The following is a 27636-nucleotide window of genomic DNA, read 5'->3' as shown; positions in this document are numbered from 1 at the left end:
GAATTACCATTAATATCACTTTCTATCCTGACACTTTTGCCCATTTTGAAAATTTTGTATAATGAACATGCATTTCCTTGATAATCAGAAGAGGCAGTATGCACTTTAAACTCTAGCATGGTATACCACAGGCTCAACTTAGAATCTCAAAAGAACGTCATCTACATTTAAGGACTGCAACAATGTGGAAAGAAGAATGTCCTCTGAACATGGAAATAATTCCTTTCCCTTGCCCTCATAGAATATACCCTTTGTTCCAAGTTCTGCTTCCCCTTTGTTTCTGATTCTCGTCCAGTTATTCACTGAGTTCCTACATTAACCTTGTTAATGTTAGTATAGCAATCTATCACTGCTAAAGGAGTCTTAGTTTGATCTCTGCAATTACCCACTTGGGTATAATGGTGCCTTAAAATGACACCTTTTTTACATGGATAAAAAAAAGAACTGAGCTTCAGAAAGGGCTGAAATTAACCAGGTACACTCACACACACACACACACACACACACACACACACACACACAGCAGGACTAGAATCTGGATCTCCTGGCCCTCCATCCGCTGACCTCTCCCAGTGAACAGCTGGACATGAGGAGGCATAAATCAGTCCGTTCCTCAAGGACCGCTCCCCCCTCCCCCACAGCTTTCAAGGAAAGCAGGTCAGATGGCAGGTTCCTTCCCCAAAGGCTCCTCCCGCCATCTCGGGGCGCGCTGTCTGCTTAATTCACTCGTGGCTCCCCGCCACAGAACAATAAACAAGCGGGGAAGCCTCGCAGAAGAATCTTGGTGCCCAAATGGAGCGATTTGTCTTCTGAGATTAGTGTTTGAAACTGTTTATGTCAGTTGCCGAGTTTCTGTTCTGTACTCCAGGGACCTGTTGGAGATGGAAGAAAAAGTCTCCACAGCTCAACAGCTACCCTCCTGGGGCGGTTCTGATGACAGCGTGGCCGGTGGCCTCTTGTCCCCCTGTCTCTCCACCACACACACATGCACACACACACACAAACAAACACACACACACAGGCAGCCTGGGGAGGGACACCATCGCCCCCAGTACCCTGAGAATTATGTGTGGTTGGGCGCACTTTAACCTCATAAAATTAATTGAACCCTCACAACAGTCCTGAAGGAAGGTCCTATAGCCCCGCCCGTCCTAGAAGGAGAAACCAAGCATCCAGGGGTGAAGAGAACTTAACGATTAATAAACAGTGCCAAAACCGGTTTGGCTTAGTGGATAGAGTGTGGGCCTGTGGACTGAAAGGTCCCAGGTTCAATTCTGGTCAAGGGCATGTACCTTGGTTCCGGGCACATCCCCAGTAGGGAGTGTGCAGGAGGCAGCTGGCCGATGTCTCTCTTTCATTGATGTTTCTAGCTCTCTATCTCTCTCTCTTCCTCTCTGTAAAAAATCAATAAAATATATTTTTAACAAAACAGCAAAGTTGGGACCTGAACTCATGAACCTCTGGCTTCAGAGTCCATGTTTTCAATCATCACCCTGACCTGCTTCCCGTGGCACCTAGTTTGGCAGGAGCTGGCTGGAGCTCTCTGACTCACCCCCTGGGCTGTCCTCTCAGGGAGCACGGGCTGTGATTCTGCTCCGTGGTGACCTGGTGAGCCCTGAGGCATTCCCACTTGAGGTCCGCGTGCCTCTTTCTAGTGTCTTGAGATCCTGTAAGAGCAAAGCCTCCAGCTCACAAACCTGGCAGCGTTGTGAGTGAGAGAGAATTCCTTTTGAGGCATGAATTAGTCTTCTTCAGATGTTTTGACAAACGGAGAGTGTGGTGCTTAGGGAAAGAATAGCTTCACAGTGTTTGTGTGAACAGACGCTTTTTTAAAACAACGTTGGGCCATGTGTGAAGCTCAGTCATCGAAAGAACTGCCCTGTGGTCATTCTAAGCTAGGGCCTTTGGAATGGAATATTCTGGGCTTCACCCTCCAAATGCCCAGTGCTAGAAGCTGGCCGGAATGAATGCTTCTCGATCTTCTTCAAGGAAGCAGAGTCGGAGCAACTCTTAGGATTAAGAAAAAACAGAGTGGCTCTGACCGGTTTGGCTCAGTGGATAGAGCGTCGGCCTATGGACTGAAGGGTCTCAGGTTCAATTTCAGTCAGGGGCATGTACCTTGGTTGCAGGCACATTTCCAGTATGTGTAGGAGGCAGATGGTTGATGTTTCTCTTATTCATCTTCAGGTTTTTATGTATGTTCTTTCTTTGGTCAAGAATGCCCTTTACCAGCCATATGATTCTCACTTGAAAATTTAAAGATACAATTCTTCTACTTGATTAAAGGTCCAGTTCTTAATTTAATTTAAAGTCCAGTTCTCCTTCTATGTACTGCATTCCTTAATCACAGATTGCTAACATCTTATCTCACTCAAATGTGTATGTTTTCTCCTCCCCACTAGATTAGTCATACCCTAAATTACTCAATATCAGCCTCACTATCCAGAGTTGCCTCAGCAAGCAGCAAGGAACAGCTATTGTAGATGCTTTTTGAGAGGCTGACCTGGTAAATACATGCATGATCCTGACTGGCCTGGTGACCGTAAACATTCTAAAGATTTCTGAGTCATTCACTAAAGTAGCAGCTTGTCTGGTTCACATTTTCTTCTAGGGTCACTTTTGGACCCTACATTTCACAATGGACTTTTAGAACCTTTGGTGGGCTCCTGCTTTGCAATCTTGTAGACCCTTCCCTGTAGCATTTTGAACGCAATAATAAGAAGCATTACAAGAAAGATTGCAATCTCATGGGGAAAATTCTAGAGATGAAGAAACATCTCAGAGGCCTGAGTTTGAGATGTACAAAGAAAGACCCTGGTTAAAAAATGAAGCCAAGTGTCATGGAATGTTAGCACTCCAAGGAGCTCCAAGATGATCAGCTCATCTTTCTTGCTTTATGAAGGAGGCACACTGAAGTCTGAAAGGGTAAAATGTCTTGACCAAGATCACATAGCTATCTAGTGAGAAGAGCAAGGCCAGGTCTCTCAACCTTGTATAGGCACATAAATGTTTTGACTATGTGCAAAGCAGAAATTGAACACAGATGCAGGTTATTTTTAAATACGATTCACTTTGACTTTCAATGAAATTCTAGATTCTCGCATCTTATCATCCATCATTTTAAATTATTAAAAGTTTGCATTTAGACATAGAGCTTAGTGCATAGGCAGAACATGGAAAAAGTATAAAGCAATGAGAGCACAAGCAGTATTATGGGTCCGATGGAATGACTGCTCTTGTAGTTATCAAGGGCACTGGTTGTTAGGCAGAATACAGAAGATTCCAATAGCAACCAAGAGGCCACTGAAAGAAAGTGCTGCAGGAGCAGTGAAAGCCCACCACCCTCTGCTGCTCTTAAAGGGCTGGGTCTCTGCTGGAATTGGAAACTTTGCCGCACTCTTACAGCTTCACTGTTTCACAAGGGATGCTCAAAGGATCAGGATGGGCTTGGAAAATGGGGCCACATTAGTGCAATGGCACTGTAATCTACTCCAGCCCTTGCTCCTGGATAAAATCACCCCATCTGTTCCTACGCAGTATCTTTAGGAAGTTTGAGATTTTTTCACATTTAAAGCATAAGAGTAATATACTTAAGTTGGAAGGGATTTAGGGTCCACCCAACCTAATAATTTTCAAACACTGCTTTGACATTTTATAAGAAGTTCTGCTTTTATCACTCACCCCTTTACTATTCCTTACTCCTTCCATGTACTATTTCAGTTAAAAAATGTTTCCAGTGCCGTTTTTAAAAGTATGAAAGCACCTAATTCTAACTTAGTCCTTCCCTAGTGGATAAGGAGGATGGAGACCAGAGAGGTGAATCCTTATATTATTACTTTGCAATGTTGTTGCAGCATGACATTTAGGTTCACTTAGTAGAATCGAGGCGGGTTATTTGTACTTCCCACATCATCAAGGCAGAGCTGTTTCTGGAGGGACTAAAATTCATGGAACCTGAGAAAAAGAGGAGGATGACTCTAGGAGTGGTGAATATATGGTTGGTTACTCTGAGGACACATCATTTATTTTCTTTATCAATGACTACTTTTATATAATTTCACATTCACTTATTCCCCATGATTTGCTATATACATAGTGAACATAAATTATGACGTTGGAAAATTTAAATACAATATGTAATTCAGAAAAAAATATCTTTAGATCATGCATTCTGTATATATATATCTAATATGCAAAGTATGCCAAGTGTCCCCTCAAGAGTTCCACAGGGAGAACAGGAGTTTGATCCCTCGCTATGAGGTGTGCTGACCACCAGGGGGTGGCGCGGAACATGGTGAGCAACCAGCGGTGGTGGTGGGGCACTGAGAGAGTGAGGGAAGGAGGAGGCAGGGAAGTGGGGAAGCTGATGGGCCCTGATGGCCAGCCAGGCCTAGGGACCCTACCTATGAATGAATTTTGAGCACCAGGCCTCTAATTTACTTAATAAAAATGAAGGATTAAAAACAGCAACAACAACAAAAAATAAATAAAACCTACATTTGAGTGGAGGGAGGTAGAATAGAAAATCAAATGTGGATAATATGGTATTTTTTTGATTTTTAAAACATAAATCTTTATTGTTGAAAGTATTATATATATATCCCTTATTTTTCCCCATTGCCTTCTCCAAACTCCCCACACACACACACAAGTCCTCACAACCCTTCTGTGTCCATGGGTTATACACATGAGTCCATTGGTTGACCCCTCCCTCTATCCTCCTCTGCATTTCCTCTGAGATTTGACAGTCTGATCAATGTTTCTCTGTCTCTGGGTCTGTTTTTATTCATTAGTTTATGTTGTTCATTAAATTCCACATATGAGTGAGATCATGTGATAGTTATCTTTCTCTGACTGGCTTATTCACTTAGCATAATGCTCTCTAGTTCCATTCATGTTGTTGCAAATGGCAATAGTTCTTTCTTTCTTTACAGCTTCGTGGTATTCCATTGTGTAGATGTACCACAGCTTTTTTCATCCATTCATCGGCTGATGGGCACTTAGGCTGTTTCCAAATCTTAGCTATTGAAATTTGTGCTGTTATGAACATAAGGGTGCTATATTCTTTCTGATGGGTGTTTTGTGAATTCTTGGGATATATTCCTAGAAGTGGAATCACTGGGTCAAATGGCAGTTCCATTTTTAATTTTTTTGAGGAAACTGTTTTCCACAGTGGTTGTACCAGTCTGCTTTCCCACCAGCAGTGTATGGTTACCCTTTCTCCACCTCTTTGCCAACATTTGTCATTTGTTGATTTGTTGATGGTAGCCTTTCTAAGAAGTGTGAGATGGTACCTCATTGTCATTTTGATTTATATCTCTCAGCTGATTAGTGACTTTGAGCATTTTTTCATGTGTCTCTTGGCCTTTTGTTTATCCATTTTTGGAGATGTGTCTATTTAGGTCCTTTGCCCATTTTTTAATTGGGTTGTTTGTCTTCCTTTTGTTAAGTTGTTTGAGTTCCTTGTAAATTCTGGAGGTTAACCTCTTATCAGATGTATCATTGGCAAATATGTTCTCCCATGCAGTGGGCTCTCTTGTTATTTTTTTGATGGTTTCTTTTGCTGTGCAAAAGCTTTTTATTTGGTCTTAAGAAGGCAGTGTACTAGTATTTTGGCAACATGGGAGAAGTAATGGGTAAAAATGATGTTCTTAGCAATTATAATTTATTTGGATGAATCCATAGAAGCTTAACACACAGATCCCAGTAACTTCTTTGAGATTCTTTCCATGAGAAAACTTTATGGGCCTATGAAGTAGTCTAGATTGAAAAATATAAACAAGAACTAACAATTACCAGAGTCGGGGACCACTAAGATATCTAGTGTTATTGTTTGGGACAATAGTATCGCTGGGCACATTGGAAAGACTCCTACAGCAAAGTGAGGGAGGGCAATTCCTCTCCACCTTGAGTAGCACTAGGAGGGATTGCTGGGTTTCAGTTGGACCTGCCAGCTTTACCAGCACAGTGCAAACTGAGATGTGGATGGGCGATAACCAGGCTCATAGAGCAGGACAGAGAGCCCAGTTGAGTAGTCCTGCCACCTCTAGCCCCTATGCCAAAGCTGTTACTTCCACATTATCTAAACAGCTGACCAAATAGCTAGATTCATTTTGAAATTCTGCGAGCAAGTCTTTCGTGTATAAGTAGGTTTCTTTTATTTTCTCCTCTTTCCTTCCTTCCTTCCTTCCTTCCTTCCCTCCCTCCCTCCCTTCCCTCCTTCTTTCCTCTCTCCCTCCTTCCTTCCTTCCTTTCTTCCTCTCTCTCTCTCTCTCTCTCTCTCTCTCTCTCTCTCTCTCTCTCTCTCTCTCTCTCTCCCTCTCTCTTTCATCCTTTCCTCCTTTCCCTCTTTCTTTCTTTTTTAGTATTAGAATCACCCCCATGTTGGGCCCAGGGAGACAGCTCATGATGTGGGCCACAGTGCCACCTTATTAATTCAGAGTTTTGCCAGAATCCTTGACCTATTTCTTGCTTTCCTTCTGGGGCAGGATCTGGAATAATGCATCTTTTCTTTCCTATTAAATACATGAGTTAATAGCCATCTCTGAAGTAGATATTCACACACATACACACTAAGAAAATTAAACTGTTTTTCCTAGTTTAGTTTCCTTCACTTCCGCTTTCTACCTCTCTGCAATCCTCTCTCTCTCTCTCTCTCTCTCTCTCTCTCTCTCTCTCTCTCTCTCTCTCTCTTTGAATTCTCACCCAAGGATATATTTATTGATTTTAGAGAGAGAGGAAGGGAGAGAGAAAGAAACTTCAATATGAAAGGAAGAGATCAGTTGCCTCTTGTATGCACTCTGACCAGGGATCAAACCCAAAACCTAGGTCTGTACCCTGACTAGAAATCAAGCCTACTGCCTTCAGTGTATGAGATGATATGGTAACCAACTGAGCCACACTGGCCAGGGGAAAGTGTTATCTTAGTTGGACATGTTGCCTCTATTAGATAAAAGCTACTTCCTACTTTTTGTTCCTTTGAAATTTTGGAATTATTTAGAAATCATCCTGAAGGCTTGGTTTGAGGAGTGTAAACTAAGATTGTGTAACTGAGGGGTTCAGAGAATTTCAAACTATTATAGACTCTCATGTCTTACAAAGTACGGTATATATTTAAGTCTAATATCAGCCACTAGATAAAATAAATATTAAAGTCAGAATATAAAGAAAACTTAAAAACAGATTCAAGGTATTATGAGGATTATATTTATGTAATATAATATCTAAAATCTATTTGTTATAGAAATTGTTAGAATAATTAGTTAAGAATTTTAAAAAGCAATGAAAGTATTTTCTAATACTATATGTAAAATTAATTTCAGATGCACTGCAAAGTCAAATGGAGAAACTAAAAACATAAAAGTATAATCAGTACATTTAAAAGAATATATAATCTGGATATGGATAAGATTCTCCCAACTATACACCAAAGATAGAAATAAAAGAATTTTTTAAAGGCTTGCACATAACAATGTTAAGTGCCAAAAATTCTCACAAACACTGAATGGCAAACTAAATGAGGGGGGATTTAAAACATAGATGATTGTGTTAAATGTGATTCAATAAAAATAGCTCTCCCAAATCTATACTAAAAAATTCAATGGAAAATTTTTCAAAACAATGTTCTCAGTTCACAAAAAAAGACAGTGATGGTCAATAAATCCATGAAAACATCTTTGATTAATACAGTGAGATATCATTATTACTTATTAAATTAGCAAAGCTTTTTTTATTATTTAACAGCATCATCTGGTAACAGGGTAAAGCAAAATGGTATACAGTAGGAATACAAAATGATGCAAGAAATGAAATGTACAATAAAAGGGGGTTAGTGAGAAAAATGTTGGAACATGATAAAATACTTGGTAGTCATTAAGAATGAGAATCTGCAAATACACACCCACACAATAAGTAATGATTTATTGCCAATAAAAAAAGCAAGGTACAAAACAGTAGTGAAATGTGGTCTTAATTCTGCACATCATATTTTTGCTTGTTTCTATTTCTGAAACCTACATTTTCCTCACAATTTCCTGGATGTTTATTAAAATATATGTTAAATATGCCCTAGATGGGGAGGACTATAGTCTCCAGGAAAGAAACCAAACTATAGTGGTGCTTTTGGGGGGCCCTGATGACTCTCAGGTGAACTGGGAAAACGGATCCAATCAAATCTACTCTCTCCCTTGGGTTTATATTAAAGCTGAGGTCGAGAGATTCTGGACCTGTCTGAAGTAACAGCTATGTTGTAGCAGAGTGGGATCTGGAACTACATGTGCTGTGTTCCCCGTGAGCCATCCCTTTTTTAGAGAACAGAGCTTATTCAGACCTTAAGTAAACCTTAAGTTATATTCCCATCAACCTATCGCTTTGGTTAGACAGGTAACCGAACTTCTCCTCAATGCCAGTGTTTCACATTCAATAATGATCTTTCTCTGCTGATGGCAAATGGAAAGTTTTCCATTTCCACAGTTCCCTAGCAATGTGACATTTTCAAACAGTAGCACAAACTCTTTAAATAGAAAAGATCCATTTCCACTCGATCGTGACTCAGTAACAGCCACAGGATTCTTCTCAAACTTTCCTAAAAATGTCATCTTTGGGCTGGACTCAAGAGGAACATTTCAGCCAAGGAGACACATTTTCCACTCTGTCAGGAATGAGCGAGCATGGTTTTGGAACATAAAATGTTTTGCAATCCTCAGAAAAGCAATACTTCTCACCAAAACCATGGCAACAGCCCCGCGATGCCGTCAGAGCCTGGGAGCATTCAGGAGCTTCCTCCAGCCCGGATACTCGACTAGACCTGTAACCTATGTCAGTTACTAACAGCCACCCTCTGCCAGAAAGAGAATGGTACCCTACATGGCTGTTGCTATGGAGACACTGAGGGCAGTGATGCTGAGCAGTGTCCCTTACACTGAGTTACCTATGAGGGAGGTAGTCTGAAACGTTCATCAGATTCTTCATGATCAGATTCTTCATGAAAGGGACCCACACACACTTAAATGTGTTCCTGTCAAACACAAGGTATGACATGACAAAAGCTTCTCTTTCATCATCCACATAGTCCCTTGTGGAATTTGCAAACGGAGGCAAAACTTCAGAGTCCAGTGTCAGGGGGTTGAAATTTGCTTCTAACTCGGTGGCCTTGTGAGCTATTTACTCCCTCTGGGCCTGATGAGCTGTAACGTGAATAGTGGTTCACACTCTTTGTGGGACCTGTGAGAGGTTTCAGTGAGGTGATTTGTATGAAAACTTCCAACCCAGAGACTGGCACTTTCTTTTTTTTTCTTTTTTTCTTTTAAATATTTTTTATTGATTTTTTACAGAGAGGAAGAGAGAGGGATAGAGAGTTAGAAACATCAATGAGAGAGAATCATTGATCAGCTGCCTCCTGCACATCCCCAACTGGGGATGTGCCCACAACCAAGGTACATGCCCTTATCCAGAATCGAACCTGGGACCTTTCAGTCCACAGGCTGAGGCTCTATCCACTGAGCCAAACCGGTTTCGGCAAGACTGACACTTTCAACTCAGTCAATGCCACAGAGGCCGAGAGAAGAAGTAAAAATGTGAATTGGACATGAAAAACGCCATCCAGATTCTTCCAATCGCTCCCGTTTCTATCACCTGACTTTCCTGTCTGCTCTGCATCCAGTGTAACCATGTCACTGGATGGTTACACTGGATGCAGAGCAGTGCCTCTTCCTACGAGATTCCTACAGCTCCCTCCTTCCCATTTTGCACCACTCACTCCCTCCCAGGGACAGAGGTCCTGGCCAAGGCTGATGGTTAAGCCATCACGACTTTTTAAGTTACACTTTGCTACTCCCTCTGCAGCTTAAAACTCCCTTTTCTTCAGATTCTATAACCAGTATCAAACAGATGGGCTCTCTCTCAAAGCAACCATCTATACTAATAAAAAGGTAATATGCTAATTAGACTGAGTCAACCAGACATCTTCCAAACAAAGCCACAGTGGTGGGGGTGGGAGGGAGTAGGGTCCTGAGGCAGAGGCTTAGGGGTGATCAGGCTGGCAGGGGAGCAGTTAGGGGGCAACCAGGCCAGTAAGGGACAAGTTAAGAGGTGACCAAGCCAGCAAGCAGAGGTGGTTAGGTGTGATCAGCCAGGCAGGCAGGTGATCAGTTAGGAGGCAGCAGTTCCAGATTGTGAGAGAGATGCCTGGCAGTCAGACATCCCCTGAGGGGTCTCAGATTGGAGAGGGTGCAGGCTGGGTTGAGGAACACCACCCCACCCCATGCATAAATTTTATGCACCTGGCCTCTAGTTATCAATAGAAAACAGAAAAGCATTTGTTAGCCTTGCGTAGTTTAGAAAGTGGGTCCCAATGATCCTATGAAACAGTTACTATGATTTATGATTAATATTAACATTACTCTATACAGATGAGAAAGGTGGGATATAGACATGGTGACTTGCTAATTAGACTGAGTTACACAGCTTGGAGTCAGAGTTCAGTCTACGCTGTCCATTCCCAGCACCCTCTTTTCATTAAGCTGCCTCCCTTCTGCCTCAGGAGGTTCTGCCACCCCGTGGGCATCTGGCAGAGGGGCCGTCTGTGTGGTAAGAGAAATGGGACAGTTGCCAAAACCAGTTTAGCTCAGTGGATAGAGCATCGGCCTGCGGATTGAAGGGTCCCAGGTTCTATTCTGGTCAAGGGCATGTACCTTGGTTGTGGGTACATCCCCAATAGAGAGTGTGCAAGAGGCAGCTGATCGATGATTCTCTCTCATCGATGTTTCTAACTCACTATCCCTCTCTCTTTCTCTCTGTAAAAAAATCAATAAATATATTTTTTTAAAGGGAGAAATGGGACAGTGTCCATCAATCCTGATATCTGCCTCCTCCTCAAATTGAAACTCTAGAGACTCGACAGTTGCCCCTGGTACTTCTGGTGACTCGTCCTCTCCTGGGCACCAGCACGTGACATGTTCCAGTTGCAACCCAGTGATGTACAGACATTCTAACTCCCATTCTTGAGTTGGGTACCCAGTGCCAGCCCCCGCTGCATGCAGGGACCCTGTTCCTGGCCCTTCACTATGGTTGATCCAGAAGTTTCTATATACTCTTTAATAATCATTAAGTGGGGTCTGCTTCTTTGACATAATGGGGTTTACACTTATGATTGTTAAAGGAATTTATTCCTTCTTCTTGTGGAGGTAGTGCTTGTGGGAGGTAGTGGTGGAACTTGCTACTCTGGCTCTGAAGTTCTTTTGAGGAGTGGTGCATGGGGGTGGCAGGCTGGAGTAGTCAAGAAGCATCTATACAGACCTAGCCAGTTTGGCTCAGTGGGTAGAGCATCGGCTTACGGACTGAATGGTCCCTAGTTTGATTCCAGACAAGGGCACATGCCTGGGTTGTGGGCTTGATCCCCAGGTGGGGACATGCAGGAAGCAGAAATAATCAATGGTCAATGATTATCTCTCTTCATTGATGTTTCTATCTTTCTCTCCCTCTCTGAAATCAATATATATATTTTAAAAAAAAAAACAACAAAAAAACAAGAAGCATCTATAGAAGAGGCTAATATGAGATTCTCTCTACCAGACATGAAAATCTATCATGAGTCTAGAATTACTGAGCTAATGTAGTACTGAGCAAGGGTAGCCAGGCCAATGAGGAAATCGGAACCCCAAGGAAAGAGACAACTTGAGCGCAAACATATGACTTAAAACTCTGACAAAAGAGTGCAAAGATAGATTAGGGGGGAAAGCTTTGATTCTGGAAGCTAACAAAGATTGACATCCAAATGCCAGGCCCGTGAAGGCACATATTGGGGTGACATGAAAAAGGCACCAAGCACTCACTTTTCTTTCCCACCCAGAAATGACCAGATGGCCTCAAGGGAAGTGAAGCGAAAACTCCAGGAGCACCTGTCATTCGTAGGCGGTTAGAACTGGGGTGGGAGGAAGGCCTGGGCCAAAATTAACCCTCTGCTCCGTTTATTTTTAGCCACAATGGATCAGTGACAGTTTGCCAACAGGGTTGGGGACACAAATGGCCACTGCACTCTGGCCCCTCCCGTAGGCACCCAGCACTGCACTGGTCCCTCCCTTAGCCATGCTGCATTGCACTGTCTCCCACTTAGGCACGCAGCACTGCACTAGCAGCCAAGTCACCAACTCCAGTGGAGAGCAGTGCAGCAGCCTTCAGGCTATGAGAGCAGCAAGGCTGAGGGCAGTGGACAGCCCAGCCACTTCACAGTGAGAAGAGAATCAGAACAACCTTGAAGAGAGCCGTTTGCCTTCTGACCACAGGCCTTCAATATGGCACTTGAAGTGTGACAATTCCACTTGGAGAAGGGTATCCGTTAGTAAGATTGAGGATGTGGGCCAAAATTAACCACAAAGAATGTCCACTGCTGTTCTTTATGGTAAAATATTGGAAACAAACTAAATGTCCAATAATAGACATTTGGTTTAATAATTGTAGAATAACCAAAAAATAAAATAAAATAAAATAAAATAAAATAAAATAAAATAAAATAAAATAAAATACTAGGAAGCCACCCAAATAGTATGTTTTAAAAGGTCATAAATCACATGGGAATATGTCTGTGATATATCCCTAATAGTGAAAAACAGTAATGAAGGAAAACTTATATGATCCAATAGAAACATATGGAGGAAAGGGCCTTAAGTACACAAATCCCAAGTTAATAATAGTTCTTTTTAGTTTAGCAGTAAGCATTTTTTTCCTGGGAGCTCCTCTGTATTTTGCAATGTCTCACACTGAGTAGGTATTGATTTTACTCTCTGCCCCTTTATTCCTCTGGGTTACATTCTAAGAGAAAAGTTTAGTTCAAAATTCTGACTTACTAATTTGCTTTTATCTGTATTAATCCTGATAGCCAGCCATTCGTTTGAATGTGTTTATTTTCATGAACTAAGTTTTATTTTGATCTCTTTTCGATGTAGTGTCCATCGTAATGTGTGTGAAGTGCTTTAGTCTATTTTTAGTGAGTGAATTCTCTCTTGCCTGTCTTCGAGAAAGGCCTGTTGCATCCGTTTACATTGTAACCTTCAAGTTTGGAGCCTTTCTCGGTGCTGACGTGCCTCCCAGGTTAGGTAATTCTCAGTGGAACCCTGGCTAGGTGCCTTTGTGGATACCTGTTAAACACGTGGCGCACAGCTGAGCCAGCCTGCAGGGAAAAGACGTGTCGCTGGCACTGTGCTTGGAACTAATTCCGGGATTGGGCGAGAGGCACAGGATGACAATGAAGGGTCCTTACCCCTCCTGGTTAGTGCTAGCAGTCTGAAAGCTTATTCCTGGGGTGCCCAAGATTCCATATTTTCTGCTCCCACCTGCAGAGAGCTTCATACCCCATAGCCAGGTGGGGAGGGCTTGGTAGAGGTTGACCTTTTGCTGTGGTACCCCAACGAACAGCCCTGTTAGACTGAGCCTCAGACCCCCTCCTGCTCCTGGGCAAAAAGGTCTCTTGGCACAGCTTTAAATTACTCGCCTGTATAAATCTTGGGATGTAGTTGTCTAGTCCCATATCCCTTTTATGTCTCACAGATTACTTACAGCTTTGATCCACTGAGGAGTCCCCTTCTTTCACAGTGTAGGCAAAGGTCTGCTCTTTCTATCCTTTCTACTCAGAACAGCTTACAACCAGGAATTAAGATGGCAAACTCAGAATCTCCCTAAGAAAATGGAATGCTCATAAGGGAGAGGATAAATGCTGGAAGATAAAATGTGTTTGGGGTAGAGAGGTGAGGGGAAAGAGGAAAAACCACAAACAATACATTTATTCTAGATATACTACTTATATGGATGTAGCTATATGTTGTATATAATCTATCTGTGCTATGGATGGTAACATAAATTTTTGTAAAACAGAGTTTGGACAATTTAGAATGTTTTATTTTCTCTAAGCAAAGCTTGACACCAAGGCCCTTTTCTGAATTCACAAATGGATTCCAGAATCTCATAGTACTCCCATTTATCAATGTTAGTTCTTCTTCCAAGAACTCTGCCAACCAATCTGCATACATTATTTGTTCAGACTTCATAGCAACACCACAAGGTAGGCATCATTCCCACTTGATAATGAGGAAGCAAAGTCAGGGAGGTCTTACCCAGAGTTCCTCACCTGCACAGGTGTAGAGGTGGAATTTAACCCACTTGGGACTCCAAAACCTATGCTTTCTTTACTGTCTCCTTTTCTTGAAATGACAGGAGAATTCCCAGAGGAATTGGATGGTATTTGTCTCCCACGTGGCACAGTAGGGCACAGAGGGCACGTGGTGCTGTAAAAACAGCATTCACTTCAGAGAGGAGATGAGTGTTCTCACCCGAGGTGGTTACCAACCTACGGGGAGGCCCTGCAGCCCTCTCAGCAGCGCTCGCCCTTCTCTCTGATGTGCCTCCCACACACGTCTACAACTGTTCTAGAAACAGAGATGAGCTATGATGTAAATGCAGGTGATTATGATCACATTTAGCACAACTCACACAATAATGCTTCTTTTCTAAGTTTTGCAGTTACGACTTCAGCAAAGAAGGGCCCAGGAGCAGCTGGCTAGCCAGGGCTTCATACCACGTGAGTATTGGCATCTCGGGGTTACTGATGCACTATGCCCAGGGGATCATGGGATGTGGGAGTGGAAAGCATCTCAGGGCATTTAGTCTAAGCCCACAGATCTTCGTAGAATCTGAATCAGCAGAAATCCAGACTTTGGATGCTTTGCCCCAAATGCTACTCACCCACAAGGTGGGTGGTTCCCTAAAGTTCCACGTGTTGGTTTTGCTTTTAGGGCAAATACAATTCACTATGTGCATCCCCCACCCTTTTCTTACTTTTAAATTGGCATATGAACACTACTCTTCCAGAAGCATTAATATGTCATCTTTTTCTTACCTCTTCGGTTTCACTTCGGTTGGAGATACTTTTATCCACAATTAATTGAATATTGTCAAGAGCTTTCTTTCTGGATTACTGAATAGCAATACCAGTCTAGCACAGATGCTATAACATTGAATTGTTGGCCGTAATTTAGGTCAAAGAAAAAGGATTCTCATATCTCTTCAAAGATATATTTGAAATGTTCTACCAGTTTAGCAATTAGAGCCAATTTTAGTTTTCTATAGCAATAGCAGAAAGGGTTCCCTGGATGAAGGAAATCACAGTGTAAGTTTCTTTAAGTCATCGTTTCTAACTTCCTCCCCCAACAGAACTTAAAAATTAAGATTTATAATGACCCTTGCAGAAACCCAGGTCCCGGCATGACTAGTACGTCAGAGTTGAGTTGAAAAGAGAGGCCAGCGATTAGTTATGCCAGAGCCCTATGATTGAAGGTCTAACATTTTCAAGCACAATCCTGTGTCTCTGAGCCAAAACAGAACGAAGAGTTTCTCAGGCCTTTTCCTTTCAAAAGCGGCTCTCTGTTGATGGCTAAACCTCACCAAGAGTAAACAGCAGGTGAGCTTACAGCAGGACAAGGTTGTTAGAAGTGTTCTGAACACAAAAGAAACAGCTCAGCCTGCCACTTAAAAGCTGCTAACACAGCGTGTACACCTGTGATGAGAAACTAAAGGAGCCAGTCTTAGTGTGGCCTGGGCGTCGGCCAGACCGCCTGTGGCCTGCTCTAGACAGGAGAGACCGAAGGCCTGCAGACTTCAAATGGGAGCCATCAAACCCAGCGTCACTCACAGCTGACTAGGTCAGTGGTCGGCAAACTCATTCTTCAACAGAGCCAACCATCAGCAGTCCGATTGAAATTCCTTTTGAGGGCCACATTTTGTAAACTTAAACTAGATAGGTAGGTACATTGTTCTTAAGGTAATTAGGGTACTCCTAAGCTGGCCTTTGCTAAAAACTCAAGGGGCCAAAGAGCCGCATGTGGCTCGCGAGCGGAAGTTTGCCAACTATTGGACTAGGCCTATCTCTCCAGGAATCCTGCCTTCACGGTATAGAACCTCATTTGTTTCCCATTATCTTGAAGAAGTATTCACTAAGAGGGCAGACTAGTGTAGGTTCCCAGGATCCTTTCAGGGGGCCACAGGTTATATATAGTAGGTACCCTAAGAGGAGCCACCGATTTGAATCATGTGGAAATAATCTGTCCCCTCCCTGGAGTGCACAGCTCCAGCTGTCCACAGTGACTGACAGATCCACCAATGTGCTGAACCCTGAGCCAGGTCTCCCAGCTCACATTTGGATGAGAACAAACTCTTTTTTTTTTTTTTAAGTTAATAGGATGAAATCTCTGAGAATCGATAAAAACCCTATATTGAATTTTTAAATACTTCCTCTGTGTAACTTGGGAAGATCAGTAGGGTCCAATGGGGATGGGATAGAGCATTTTGTCCTCCACGATGTCCAAAGTCAGATAGTGTACAAATTAACGAAATGCCGTGTGACCAAAATGTTGTCTTTTTAATTCAGCAAAATGAGGAAGGTTAATGACACATCGTCCATTTTCCTTAGTCTTCAACCACCTCTTCTCCACCCCACTTTCCAAGGGTGTGGATTTTCCCTGGGAAATGCCCACACCCCAGCAGGAGCCCACTGCAGGCCCAGCCCGGAGAAACGGTCAGCACTTGGGTCTTCTCACAAAGCTACCCCAGGCAGGAGGAATCTTCACCCGCCCAGAGATTGGGGCAGGGAGGAGAGATTAAACCTGCCAGCTAATGCAGAGTGCTCGCTCAGGCACCTCAGAGCAGGTGTGTGAGTCACTCATGGGGCGAAGGAAAGAGGACCCACAGTCCCAGGGGCTTTTCCATCTAGTCAAATTCAACATATTTCTAACCAGAATTGATGCAGGCTGCTGTGCCAGGCATACTGGCCACACCCGGGAGCAATACGGTCCTCAGGGAAACTCAAGATTTTAGGAGAAAGAGTGATGAGAAATACACATAATATAGTTCAAGGTGGAGCTCCTTCTGTTCACAAGAGGGCTTTTATTTCTTCATTATTTTCTTTGAATTTTTTGAAACAGAACAAAGGTGGAAGGAAGAGGGGAGAATGGAGGGAAGAAGAGCTGATAATCCTTAGAGATCATCTATTTCTGTGATCTTGAATTTCTTTAATTGTGAAAGATGTATTGTGTATGTATGTGCTGGCTGAAACAGTGTGGAGGCCTCTGCTCCATGTACTCAGCCATCCCCATTCCTTCTAGACACCCCAGTCATCCTCCCCAAGAGCTGGCTCTCTTCAGAACAGAGTTTAAAACCCCTGGCCTAGTCCACACCCTATTATCTTTAATGTTCATAAAACTGGGGTGGAGGAGGCCTAAAAATTTTTCAAATGTCCCAAAACCCGGTCCCAGAGTGGTTCTAATTTCTGCAGATTTGAATCGTGAGAATTGAAGTGCATGCTCAATAAGGTTATTAATAAAAATTTTACTTTATCAGTAAAGTTTTAAATATTTGCAATTGTACCCCCCTATTTTAAAACATCATAAATTGCCTAAGTGGAAAGCTGACATGGCCACATGAATGAATCGTTCTGTGTTGTTATTATATGGCCCTGCAGTGCTCAACAGAAACATCCTCTACCCTTTGGCAGAATGAGTCTTGAGTTTGACATGAGGCTACATCTCAAGGGCTTATCCATTGGAAGAATGCATCCCTCATATTGTGCACTGTGGCAGAGCTGGGGCCAGACCTGTGTCTTCTGATGCCTACACAGGGCTTTGTTTTCAGCTATTCAAAAGGAATCACTTGAGCTTTTAGAGCACTTAAGTGTCTACTATAAAGCAGTTACATATTATTTATTAAATTACATTTATTAAAATATATTTCATTTTCAAAATTGAGCTGTAGCTGTTAAAGTGTGTATACATTTTGAAGATATATATCTTCAGCTGTATATATATATATAACAGCTGTAGCTCAATTTTTAAAATGAAATGTATTTTAATAAACACTGCTTTTATAATTATTCAATGTGTGTGTATACATTTTTTGGGGGGGAGGGGGTATATATATGACAAGGACAAACCGGTGGTTTTTGAAATGGCTCCAGAGTCTATGGCATCATCTATGCCCCCCAAGGACTGAGGCAGAGTGAAAAATCCCACTGCCTCAGCTATGGCAGCTCTCACTTCAACTCCGTGCCAAAGTGATGGTTACATGGCAAGGCTTCTCCCATACTGGCTCCAATGAACCAAACCATGTGTCATTGTCAGTTGACGAGAGAAACTAGTCCAAATGGATTTAATTTATGTTTCCCTTGTCCTTGGCCATGCATCCTGCAGGGTTTGAGTCTGCCTATGAGTACAAAGAGTCCACATCAATTAGGAACAAATCCTTTTGTATGATCCCCCTTAATCACTTCGTTAAGCATTTACATATTTCTTGTGGGCATTATGGGGTTAGGATTTTCCCTTTCAGGTGCTTTCAATGGGTTTAAAGGCATTGCTCCTTGAGTTTCAGGGAAGCAGAGCAGGGTTCTGAGGCCAGCACTGAGCCCCTCAAACAACTTTAAACAGTAGGAAAAGGGTTCTCAGGCCGGGAGCATGGACCCAAGCCAGACCCTAAGATTGCTTTTACATTTAATATTCAGTTGTGGAATTCACACTTTCAAAATAGTCATAACATCTTAGTGAAATAATCTTCTTGAAGTTAACTTAGAAATATCTAAGAATTTGTTGTTTGGATTTATCTCCAAAATCTTATCTCTGCATCTCAAGATGGAGATTCCAAATTGCTGACTTTGTCACTATCAACTAGAACTCACAAGGATGGCTCCACTGCCCCTCCCGTTTAGGCCCAATGCTGTAAGAGGACATCAAGGTTCTCTACTTTTTCTTGGATGTAGGACAGAGTTCCCTCCTTCCCTGGTAGACCTATGGACCTGTTCCTCATCTCTTGTGCACATTGTTTTAGCTACATTGTTTTTTCTTGAGCATTTGCTCTCCTGGGTAGAATCTTAAATGACACAATTTTATTCCAACCATTTTTGAAGCCTTGGTGCAGAAGGGTGATCAGCTACATGGATTAGGTGTCTAAAGGATCTAGAAGTTTTCTGAACACAAAAGAAAATATTGTCAGTAAATATTTTGACTATTTGTTGTGGAGTGCGGAAGGGTCAGACATAAGTTGTGTTTCTAAGGGCTTACAATCCAGAAGGGGCCCCAATCATCCTCCTTAATTGTCCTCGTTAACAATATTGGACAACATCATGTCACTGTGTGGGAGTGGGTCTCTGGGAGGACTGAAAGAAATCAATTATGTTTTCTTTCTCTTTCCCGCTGCTATGAACTTGGAGCTAATCTATATGGATCCCGGGGAGAGAGGAGAGAACATTTAGCTTATTGTCCTGGAACACAGAGAGCGAGATTAGAGAACTGAGATGGACTGTGGAGGGCTGGGGCCCAGAACGGCTGTGGCACTCCATGGAGACTCCAAGCAAGCCACCACTGGCCAGAGCAAGATGCCTGGGCGGCTTGGTTCTGTGATCTGATCAATGTCAATGAATTGAAAGATGCGATGAGCTGTCTATGAATGGTGCTGCCTTTATTTGTTTTGCAGACTAATCCAAGCCACAGCAGCCACATACTTACTGCCAAGCCTTGGTAAATCCCTGAGTTCTGTGATACTCCTCCTGCATAGCGAGAAGAATGACTGGGCAGCTCCTGTGCCCACGCCACATGCAGCTTCCTGATAGCTCTGAGACACTGAGTGGGCAAAGCCTTCCTTCCTTTTCTCGGTGCATTCACCTGACTTGGCTTATTCCCACAGCACCTGCCACACACTGTTGGCTGTCTGAGCAGAACACGGCACGAGGGTTTCCATCTGTCTGCCTCTTCCCTTCTTTCTAGCACCTCAGATTCAGAGATAGGAAAAGGCACCCTGGATTTTCGTGACAACCCCATTTGGGTAAACAATCATAAATCCCTTCTCCCCATCCCCCACCCCACCTTTTCCTTCAATTTTCTGGTTTCTTGATCCTTCGAAATAAGTAAATCAGTAGTCACTGGCATACTTTGAATTTGTCTTTGTACCTTTCTTCTGACAAATTCCAAAATGTTCACCTATGTTCCATCAACGTGTCCAAGTGCTCAAGCCACCTCTTAAGAATAGCAAAGCTGCACTGAGAAGACGCCTAAGACTGCCCTTTGGGTACTGAATGGGCCATACTGCCAACCTAAAGAGAGACAGTAATTTCCAAAGTATTATCATTTATGCATGGCATGGTGACAACACACAGCTACTTGAAATAAAAATACTCATGATCCAATTTGTCTTTAAAAGCGAGGCAAGAAGAGGACTAGCATTACTAAACCCATTTTATAAATGGCAAACTGAGGACACAGGAAGACTATAAACATGTTCAAAGCTATACCAAACATAGATGCAAAGTCAGGATAGAGCCTAAATGGATGGTTGCCGGTGATTCCGTCATCCAAAACTTCTTTCAGTACACCTATCCCTGCCATAGATCAAATGTTTGAATTCATTTCATCTTCCTCCCAAAGAACTCTACATACATGAATGATTAACCTTATGTCTGTCTTTGATTAGTTACTGTCACATACACTTACCAACCAGTGATTTCCATGAGGACACCTGTTACTAAACCCAGTTGCTGTGAGCCTAGGCAGCAGCAGTGAAGTGACAGCTCCGTGTGCCTAAAGCAGCCTCTTCCTTTGGGCAACATGCCCTTCTCCAGCTTTCTGAAATACTGACCATCACCCCTAGAAACCATCACTCCCTTCTGAACTCCCTAGATCAGGACCACTGCCTTGTAAGTACCAGAGCAGCCATTCTCAAACGTGTGCATCAGAATCACCCACGGGGCTACACTGGCACACAGCCCCCTAGCTCCCACACCTCCACAGTTTGGGGTCCTGAGTTCTCAGCTCGGGCCAAGGATTAGCACTCTTGCAAATTTCCAGGTGATGCTGATGATGCCGGCCCGGGGGCCACACTTCGAGAACCACTTGGAGTTTAATTACTGTCCCAGGACTCTGACTCTTTGATTCTGACTCTTGATCTTTTTTTTTTTTTTTTTAATATATCTTATTGATTTTTTTACAGAGAGGAAGAGAGAGAGATAGAGAGCTAGAAACATCGATGAGAGAGAAATATCCATCAGCCGCCTCCTGCACAATCCCCACTGGGGATCTGCCCACAACCAAGGTACATGCCCTTGAACGGAATTGAACCCGGGACCCTTCAGTCTACAGGCTGACGCTCTATCTATCCACTGAGCCAAACCGGTTTTGGCCTGACTCTTGATCTTTATCAAAAATACCCAAGGAGCTGGGTTCTCTCCCAGTTAGCCTGGGATTGAGCAGCCGGTGACAGAAGGCAGGTCCTGCCTCAGGCACAGCTGTCAGAGCTGCCACCAACACCTGGCCCCTCCACTGTGCTGGCCCCTCTCCTCAATGGATTAAAGTGCCCCGAGATCTATTTTCTGCTTTCACTGTGCCCCCGATGAAGACATGAGGTCAGAGTGCAGAGCAGGGCTCCAGGAGGCCTGGCCTCCTCTTGGGATCTTTTCCTGAGAAAGCGGGGTTTATGCACCGAGCAGACCCAGGCTAGTTGTAACCGACTCAGAGGTGAGAATGTGAATTCCCCTGTGAGAAAACATTATCTTCCTCTAGGGGGGGAATATGATGCATGGCTGAGTAAATTTACAAAGAATTTTAATTTGCCTTATTTTTTTTAATTTAGAAATTAAAATTCCTTGTCCATCTTAAATGTCAATGTCCCTTGGATACACAGTGTTGCTGTTTGATGCTCCCAGGATTGGCAGCAGCAGAGGTCCTCTGTCTTCAAAAAACTGAACTTGGGGTGGGGGGTGCCTTATGGCCTCTGCTGGCCTTGGGAGGAGGCTAAACCCACATTCTCCGGAGCCCAGAAAAGGCCAGTGTCTGTGGCAGGGCCACGGCAGGATGGCTGTCGACAGTGCAAATTCAGTGTGCCCATCCCTTTGTCTTCCTCCTGACCCCTTGCTAAATGGACTTAGCTTCTCCCACCCTGTGCTAGAAGGTTCCATAAGACTTTTGTGCCCCTGGCAACGGAGCTGGGCTGTATGAATCATTTCTCGGGGGAGCTTTTAACACCAAGAAGTGATGAATTATAGCTTGACAAGCTGAGATACAGGAAATGCAATGTTTCTTAGAACAATGAGTAAACTCCCTTAGAAAATGAAGAGCCGGGGACAGGAGAACCAGATAAATTCCTCCCAAGCCTGAAGCCCAATTACAACCAATTGAGTTTGCAATGTAAGCAATATTGCAAGATGCCTTCCTACTGTTCCCTGAGGGGTGCTTCCTAAGGAAAAGGAGGTGCTATTCTTTTCAGCCACTTAACCAGGCCACACTGAGATCCATTCCTCTTCTGGGTCAGAAGTGACTAAGCCACAGCAGTACATACTACCTACTTCACCAGGGTGTAGGACACAGGTGAAGACCTGCCAGTTCAGACTGTGAGATCTACCATGGCCTACTGGACTCCACGCAGCTATGTAGGATCTGGTTGCTAGGGAAACAGGAGTTGCTTTCAGAACTCCATCAATACGAATCACAGCTGTGATCAAATGCAGGAAAAGGCGAGCCTTCTTTCTAAGGATGGTGACCAGACCCAAATGGGAGAAAACACATGAGCATCGCAGTGGAAACACACGTTTCTCCAGATGATGTCTCAGAGCCACTGAGAGGGACAAAAGGAGGGATGGGCAGGGGCCATTTGACATGGCAGGCTTTGCAAAGAAGCCCATTGGAAGGGTGAAAGCAGCCAAAAGAGACTGGTGTTAGAGCAATAGGAAAAGTGATATTCAAGCAGCACATTTAATTCTTTTCCATGAGAAGGGAAGCCTCTTATTCTGCTCAAAGCATGAGAAGGGGCTAGTCCAGTATGCTTGGCACAAGTCCCTGCTGTTTAAATAGAACAAGGGACTATTCTGCATGTTCCTTAGAAAAGCTCTGTCAATGCTGAGGCAAGACTGGGGGCTTAGAGAGAGTGTACTTAGTACCTTCCAAACAGGTTCCTCAAAAGAGGGTGACATTGTCCACCAGCCAACAGGACTCCGAAGGAGATGGCTTACTGTCCCTTTTGAAATTGCTCAAATTTAGTATGAGCTTCAGATCTGAATAAGGGACGTGCACACGCACACACACACACACACACACACACACACACACGGCCCCAAGTGCCAATCTGGCCAGAAACCCAGTTTTTTTCTGGCCAAAATTTGGGAGACCATTTCATTGCCTGCAGCTTAATGGTGGACACCTGTGGGAGGAACATTGGAACTGGAGGTCCTGTCACTCACCCACTTGCTGAGACTTACACACAAAGATACTCAGGGCAATTCTGTAATCTCTGACCAACCTCATCGCTTATCATGAAAAGTGATGTGTGTAGCTCCTGGTGGAGATTGTTTCAGGGGATCAGAAAAACTAATAAAAAATGGAGAATTCTGCCGAAACCCGTTTGGCTCAGTGGTAGAGCGTCGGCCTGCGGCATGCGGTCCTGGGTTCGATTCCAGTCAAGGGCATGTACCTTGGTTGCTGGCACATCCCCAGTGGGGGGTGTGCAGGAGGCAGCTGGTTGATGTTTCTCTCTCATCAACGTTTCTAGCTCTCTATCCCTCTCTCTTCCTCTCTGTAAAAAATCAATAAAATATATATTTTTTTTAAATGGAGAATTCTGCTGAACGATGGCCTACTTCTGTACTGAGTTAGGAGGCCTGGGGAAAGGATCAGGAGGGGGAGCTGTGAGGTCGCAGAGAAGCCAGGGCAAGGAGGAGAGGTGGAGGCTAGCGTCCCGTCAGGTTGTCAGGAGCAGCCATGTGTGGGGCCTGGCTGGTGCCTGTGCCCTTGCTTGTTAATTAATATCTTGGACACACACATTGCAAAAAGCCAGGTTGTCAGAGGGCCTAGACTTCCAGCCCAGACTGTGTGACCCAGGGCAAGTCAACCCATTTCTGTGGGCCTCAGTTTCCCCATTCTGGTTAGGGTTGGAGTTGTGTTTCATTATCTCCAAGGTCCCTTCCAGCCCTCAAAGTCTGATTCCCTGCTTCTCAAACCAACACTTTCAGTTGCATGTTCCTACCAGCGAACCACACACCACACCCAGGGTTTCCATCCCTTCTTCGATACGGAACCTCTTCCCACAGACCACAGCTTCCACCCAGTCTCCTGAACTCAAGGGCAGAGCAAAGTCAAAGAGGGTGTTATGTACCCCAGGATCCCCTTGCCCCTCAAACCAGAGCTTCCCACAGGCCCCTGTACTTCCTCAGGACCCCGAATGCCCTGTCGCCACCATGTCTCTTCCTGTCGCCTCTGCCTCTGCTACTCCTCCTGTTTTAGGCTGAAGACCCTCCTTCCTCTGTGACCTGCAGCTTCAGGGAAAGCTGAGACCTCCAGGCCTTTCCTCTCCATTGCTTGTGGCCTGTAAGGTGCCCACAGCCGTACTGTGCACAGCTCAGCCCGCGCACCAGCCAACGCTGAGACCTGCTCAGAGCCCCGAGCCCCCCACTCACATCTGCGTCTTTCTATTTCAGCGCTGAGAGGTCCCACTGTGTTCCATGAGCAAAGAAAGCATCCGGCTGGTGACCAGGTAACTACCTGCAAACTGCCCTCTCCCTGAACTTACCCTCCCAGGGTTAGGTCTCCGGTTGCTCGCCCTCGCCTACAGCAAGTAGAATGTCTCCAAGAAATTCAGCCCGCTAGCCAGCTCCCTGCCCGCATGCCGAATGGCATCTTCCTGTTAAAAACAGGAAACTTGAAATGGGGTCCACTACATCAGCTATAAAAAATGCCCAGTCTTTCTGATGTGGGTCGCTGCAGGCTGCAGCAGAAGTCAAAGACTTCACAGGAGCCGGAGTTGGTTCGCGGCTGTGCCTGTCATTACAGCCCTTTCTCGGCAACTATCAGGTGTTCCTAAGGTGACTTGGTGGTGAGGTCTGGCTGTGGACACAGTCCTTATTTGCAGTGACTTAAGGCAAAGGGCACTGAGTTTATGACTGTTTCTGTTTTTTTGTGGCAATTGGGGGGAAAGTTTGTATATATTCTTCTTAGCACATCTCTGCCACCTGAATTTATGCATACTATAAATGCACTGTAGCAAGCGCCAGCGCTCTGCAGGGAGGAACTGCCGGGAGGTGTCTCCTGGGGTCTCTAGAGGAGGCAACCTGTGACCCCTCAGAAGTGGTCCCCACTCTCTGGAGAGGAACCAGGCTTTGTTTTTGTTTAAAGTCAGAACTGGAGGTGTCTCCAGGCACCTCTCAGGGCCACATAGGAGGGATCCAATGTAGTGGGGTTAACAACTCAGAGCTGGAAGTCAGACCCAAGCCAGTGTGGCCCTGCCCAGCCGCCCCACCCCACCCACAGCCCGCCACCACGGAGGCGAGAACACTCAGCAAATAGTCTGTTTCCAAGTGTCCTTCCAACTTGGACAGGCCTCACAGAGAAGCCTGACAGGAGGAGGGCGTCTGTAGTCATGGGGAGGGACTCAGGTTAGGGACCGCCTCTAACCCTGGTGAATGTGTGGCCGGTTATGAGGCAGAGGAGTGCAGGATTCACTATAACACAAGCAGCATGGCTTCGATCCTATTTATTAGCATGTACCTGCCTGGCCTTTCACTAGAAACCCGAGCTTTTTACCTCTTCGTCTTTCATCCTGAAATCCATTCAAGAGGCTTTTGTAAGTGTTTCTGAGTGAAAACATAGGCCATGGGTATTTGCATGTTTCGTGTGTCATAAAGAGACTGCTCTCCCCTGTGAGGAAGCCCAGGTTGCTTTGGCAGCTGGAACCGGGCGGATAAGCAAAGATTGATGTACAGCGGGGGGGCCTGTGTGGTGGTGACATGTGTTCTGCTTGTGCCCGCAGACAGAAGACGCCCTGCAGCACAAGGTCAGAAGCAGGCCCAACCGCGCCCACTCGGCGACTATGCACATACTCCAGGGTAAGGCTGCGCGAAGCACAGGCCAGAGGCCCGCTCAGGCTGGGCCATTCTGCCACAGCCCCTGGTCTCTGCACAGTCACTTAAGACTTCATAGAAAGTGTCCCCTAACATTGGAAATTGGTACTTTTGAGAAGTCACATAGTCATTCTAGGCCAGTGGTTGGCAAACTCATTGGTCAACAGAGCCAAATATCAACAATACAAGGGTAGAAATTTCTTTTGAGAGCCAAATTTTTTAAACTTAAACTTCTTCTAATGCCACTTCTTTAAAATAGACTCACCCAGGCTGTGGTATTTTGTGGAAGAGCCACACTCAAAGGACCAAAGAGCCTCATGTGGCTCCCGAGCTGCAGTTTGCCGACCACGGCTCTAGGCCATTTTAGACAATCAAATTGGGAAGCCATACAAAGGCTAGGAAGGTCTCACACTTGTGTTCTAGTCTTAGCTGTGCCACTTCTGAGTACATAGGCAATGTCCATACACATCACCTTCTTTCACAGTGTGCCTGCCCTCTAGCCCAGTAGGAAGTGTAATACAGGCACACCTCAGCGCTATTTCAGGTTGGGGTCCAGACCACTGTAATCAAGCATGCACCACAATAAAGTAAGTGAGTTGTAAGCTTTTTGGTGGTGGAAGGTCTTTTCTTCAGTTTTTAAAAATTCAACATCTGGGAAGTGCAATAAGCAAAGCACAATAAAATGTATATGCCTGTATTTTATCCAGATAAAATCACTGGATAAGCAAAGATTGATGTACAACGATGTTCACTGTAGAATTACTTCAGATAGTGAGACTTGGCAAATGGCGAACTGTCCACCAATGAAGGTGCCCAGAGTAAATTATGCATCAGCCATATGATTTAATTCCACCAGGCCACCACAAAGAGGGCTTTAAAAGGATAATGATTTAATGAGAAATGGTTTACAAGATGACCTTTAGTGAAAAACCAAAACTACATTTGTAATCAAATTCAGGGAAGAAAAACAATATACATGAGCTGTGTTTACAGTCATATTCTGTGGTGGGGAAATACAGCCCTAACAATAAATATAAGGAATTAAAAATGACACCCACTTGTTAATCTAAGATTGTAAGTGGGGTTTTCCAGATGCTTCCATCTCACATCAGGGGCTTTGCAGGTAGAGTTTCGAGGAGCCTGGCCTGCTGCCACAATGAGACATCCCTGGCCCTCTGCTGGGGGAAGCTTGCTAGAACAGACACTGCCTGGCCTCATAGCATGGAAATAACAGGACAGTGGGCTTGAGGCTTGTCCGTGAATATCTCACCTTCTAAATGTGCCAGGTTGAGAGTAAAGCTAGAAAGTCTTAAGGAATTGTAGTTTACAGTTCGGTATTATAGCAACACCTGGCTGGCTAGATTCTCTGCCAAGTTCGTTCACAGAAGTAAGTCAGGCCTAACTGACAAGGGAACATGGGGTAGCTTAGGGCTCTGTTAGTAACCGTTCTCATCCTCCAAATGATCATAAGCTGCTTGTTGGATAAATTCCATTGTCAAGATCTCTCTGTTTAATTAGATAACTGTTTCAAATGAGTCTTTTTTCTTTTACAGCTGACCTGGACATTTAAATTAACCTCACACTTATAAGTAGAAAAGCCTTAAGAACATACAGTATAATTATAAGAGTTAGTAATGACCTGGCTGGGGTGGCTCCGTGGTTGAATGTCGACCTATAAACCAGGAGGTCACAGTTCAGTTCCTGGTGAGGGCACATGCCCTGATCCCCAG

The 27636-nt window shown here is 44.2% G+C and overlaps 1 protein-coding gene across 3 annotated transcripts in view; it reads left to right on the top strand.

Annotated features, from left to right (window-relative positions):
• Positions 1–27636, top strand: part of MYOCD (myocardin) — a 90873-nt gene that overhangs the window by 20267 nt on the left and 42970 nt on the right. For 2 of the 3 annotated variants that reach the window (XM_036452303.2, XM_036452302.2), the window contains exons 2-4: positions 14504–14569; positions 24488–24543; positions 25816–25891. In XM_036452303.2, the coding sequence (XP_036308196.1) occupies positions 14504–14569; positions 24488–24543; positions 25816–25891 (198 nt within the window). Of the gene's footprint in view, positions 1–14503; positions 14570–19503; positions 19548–24487; positions 24544–25815; positions 25892–27636 lie in introns of all 3 variants that reach the window. The other variant, XM_036452306.2, reaches the window with a different exon arrangement.

Source organism: Pipistrellus kuhlii, unplaced genomic scaffold, assembly GCF_014108245.1.
Source record: "Pipistrellus kuhlii isolate mPipKuh1 unplaced genomic scaffold, mPipKuh1.p scaffold_m20_p_23, whole genome shotgun sequence".
NCBI lineage: Eukaryota > Metazoa > Chordata > Mammalia > Chiroptera > Vespertilionidae > Pipistrellus > Pipistrellus kuhlii.
Note: the sequence above shows the minus strand (reverse complement) of the source record. Positions and strands in the feature narration are given on the sequence as shown.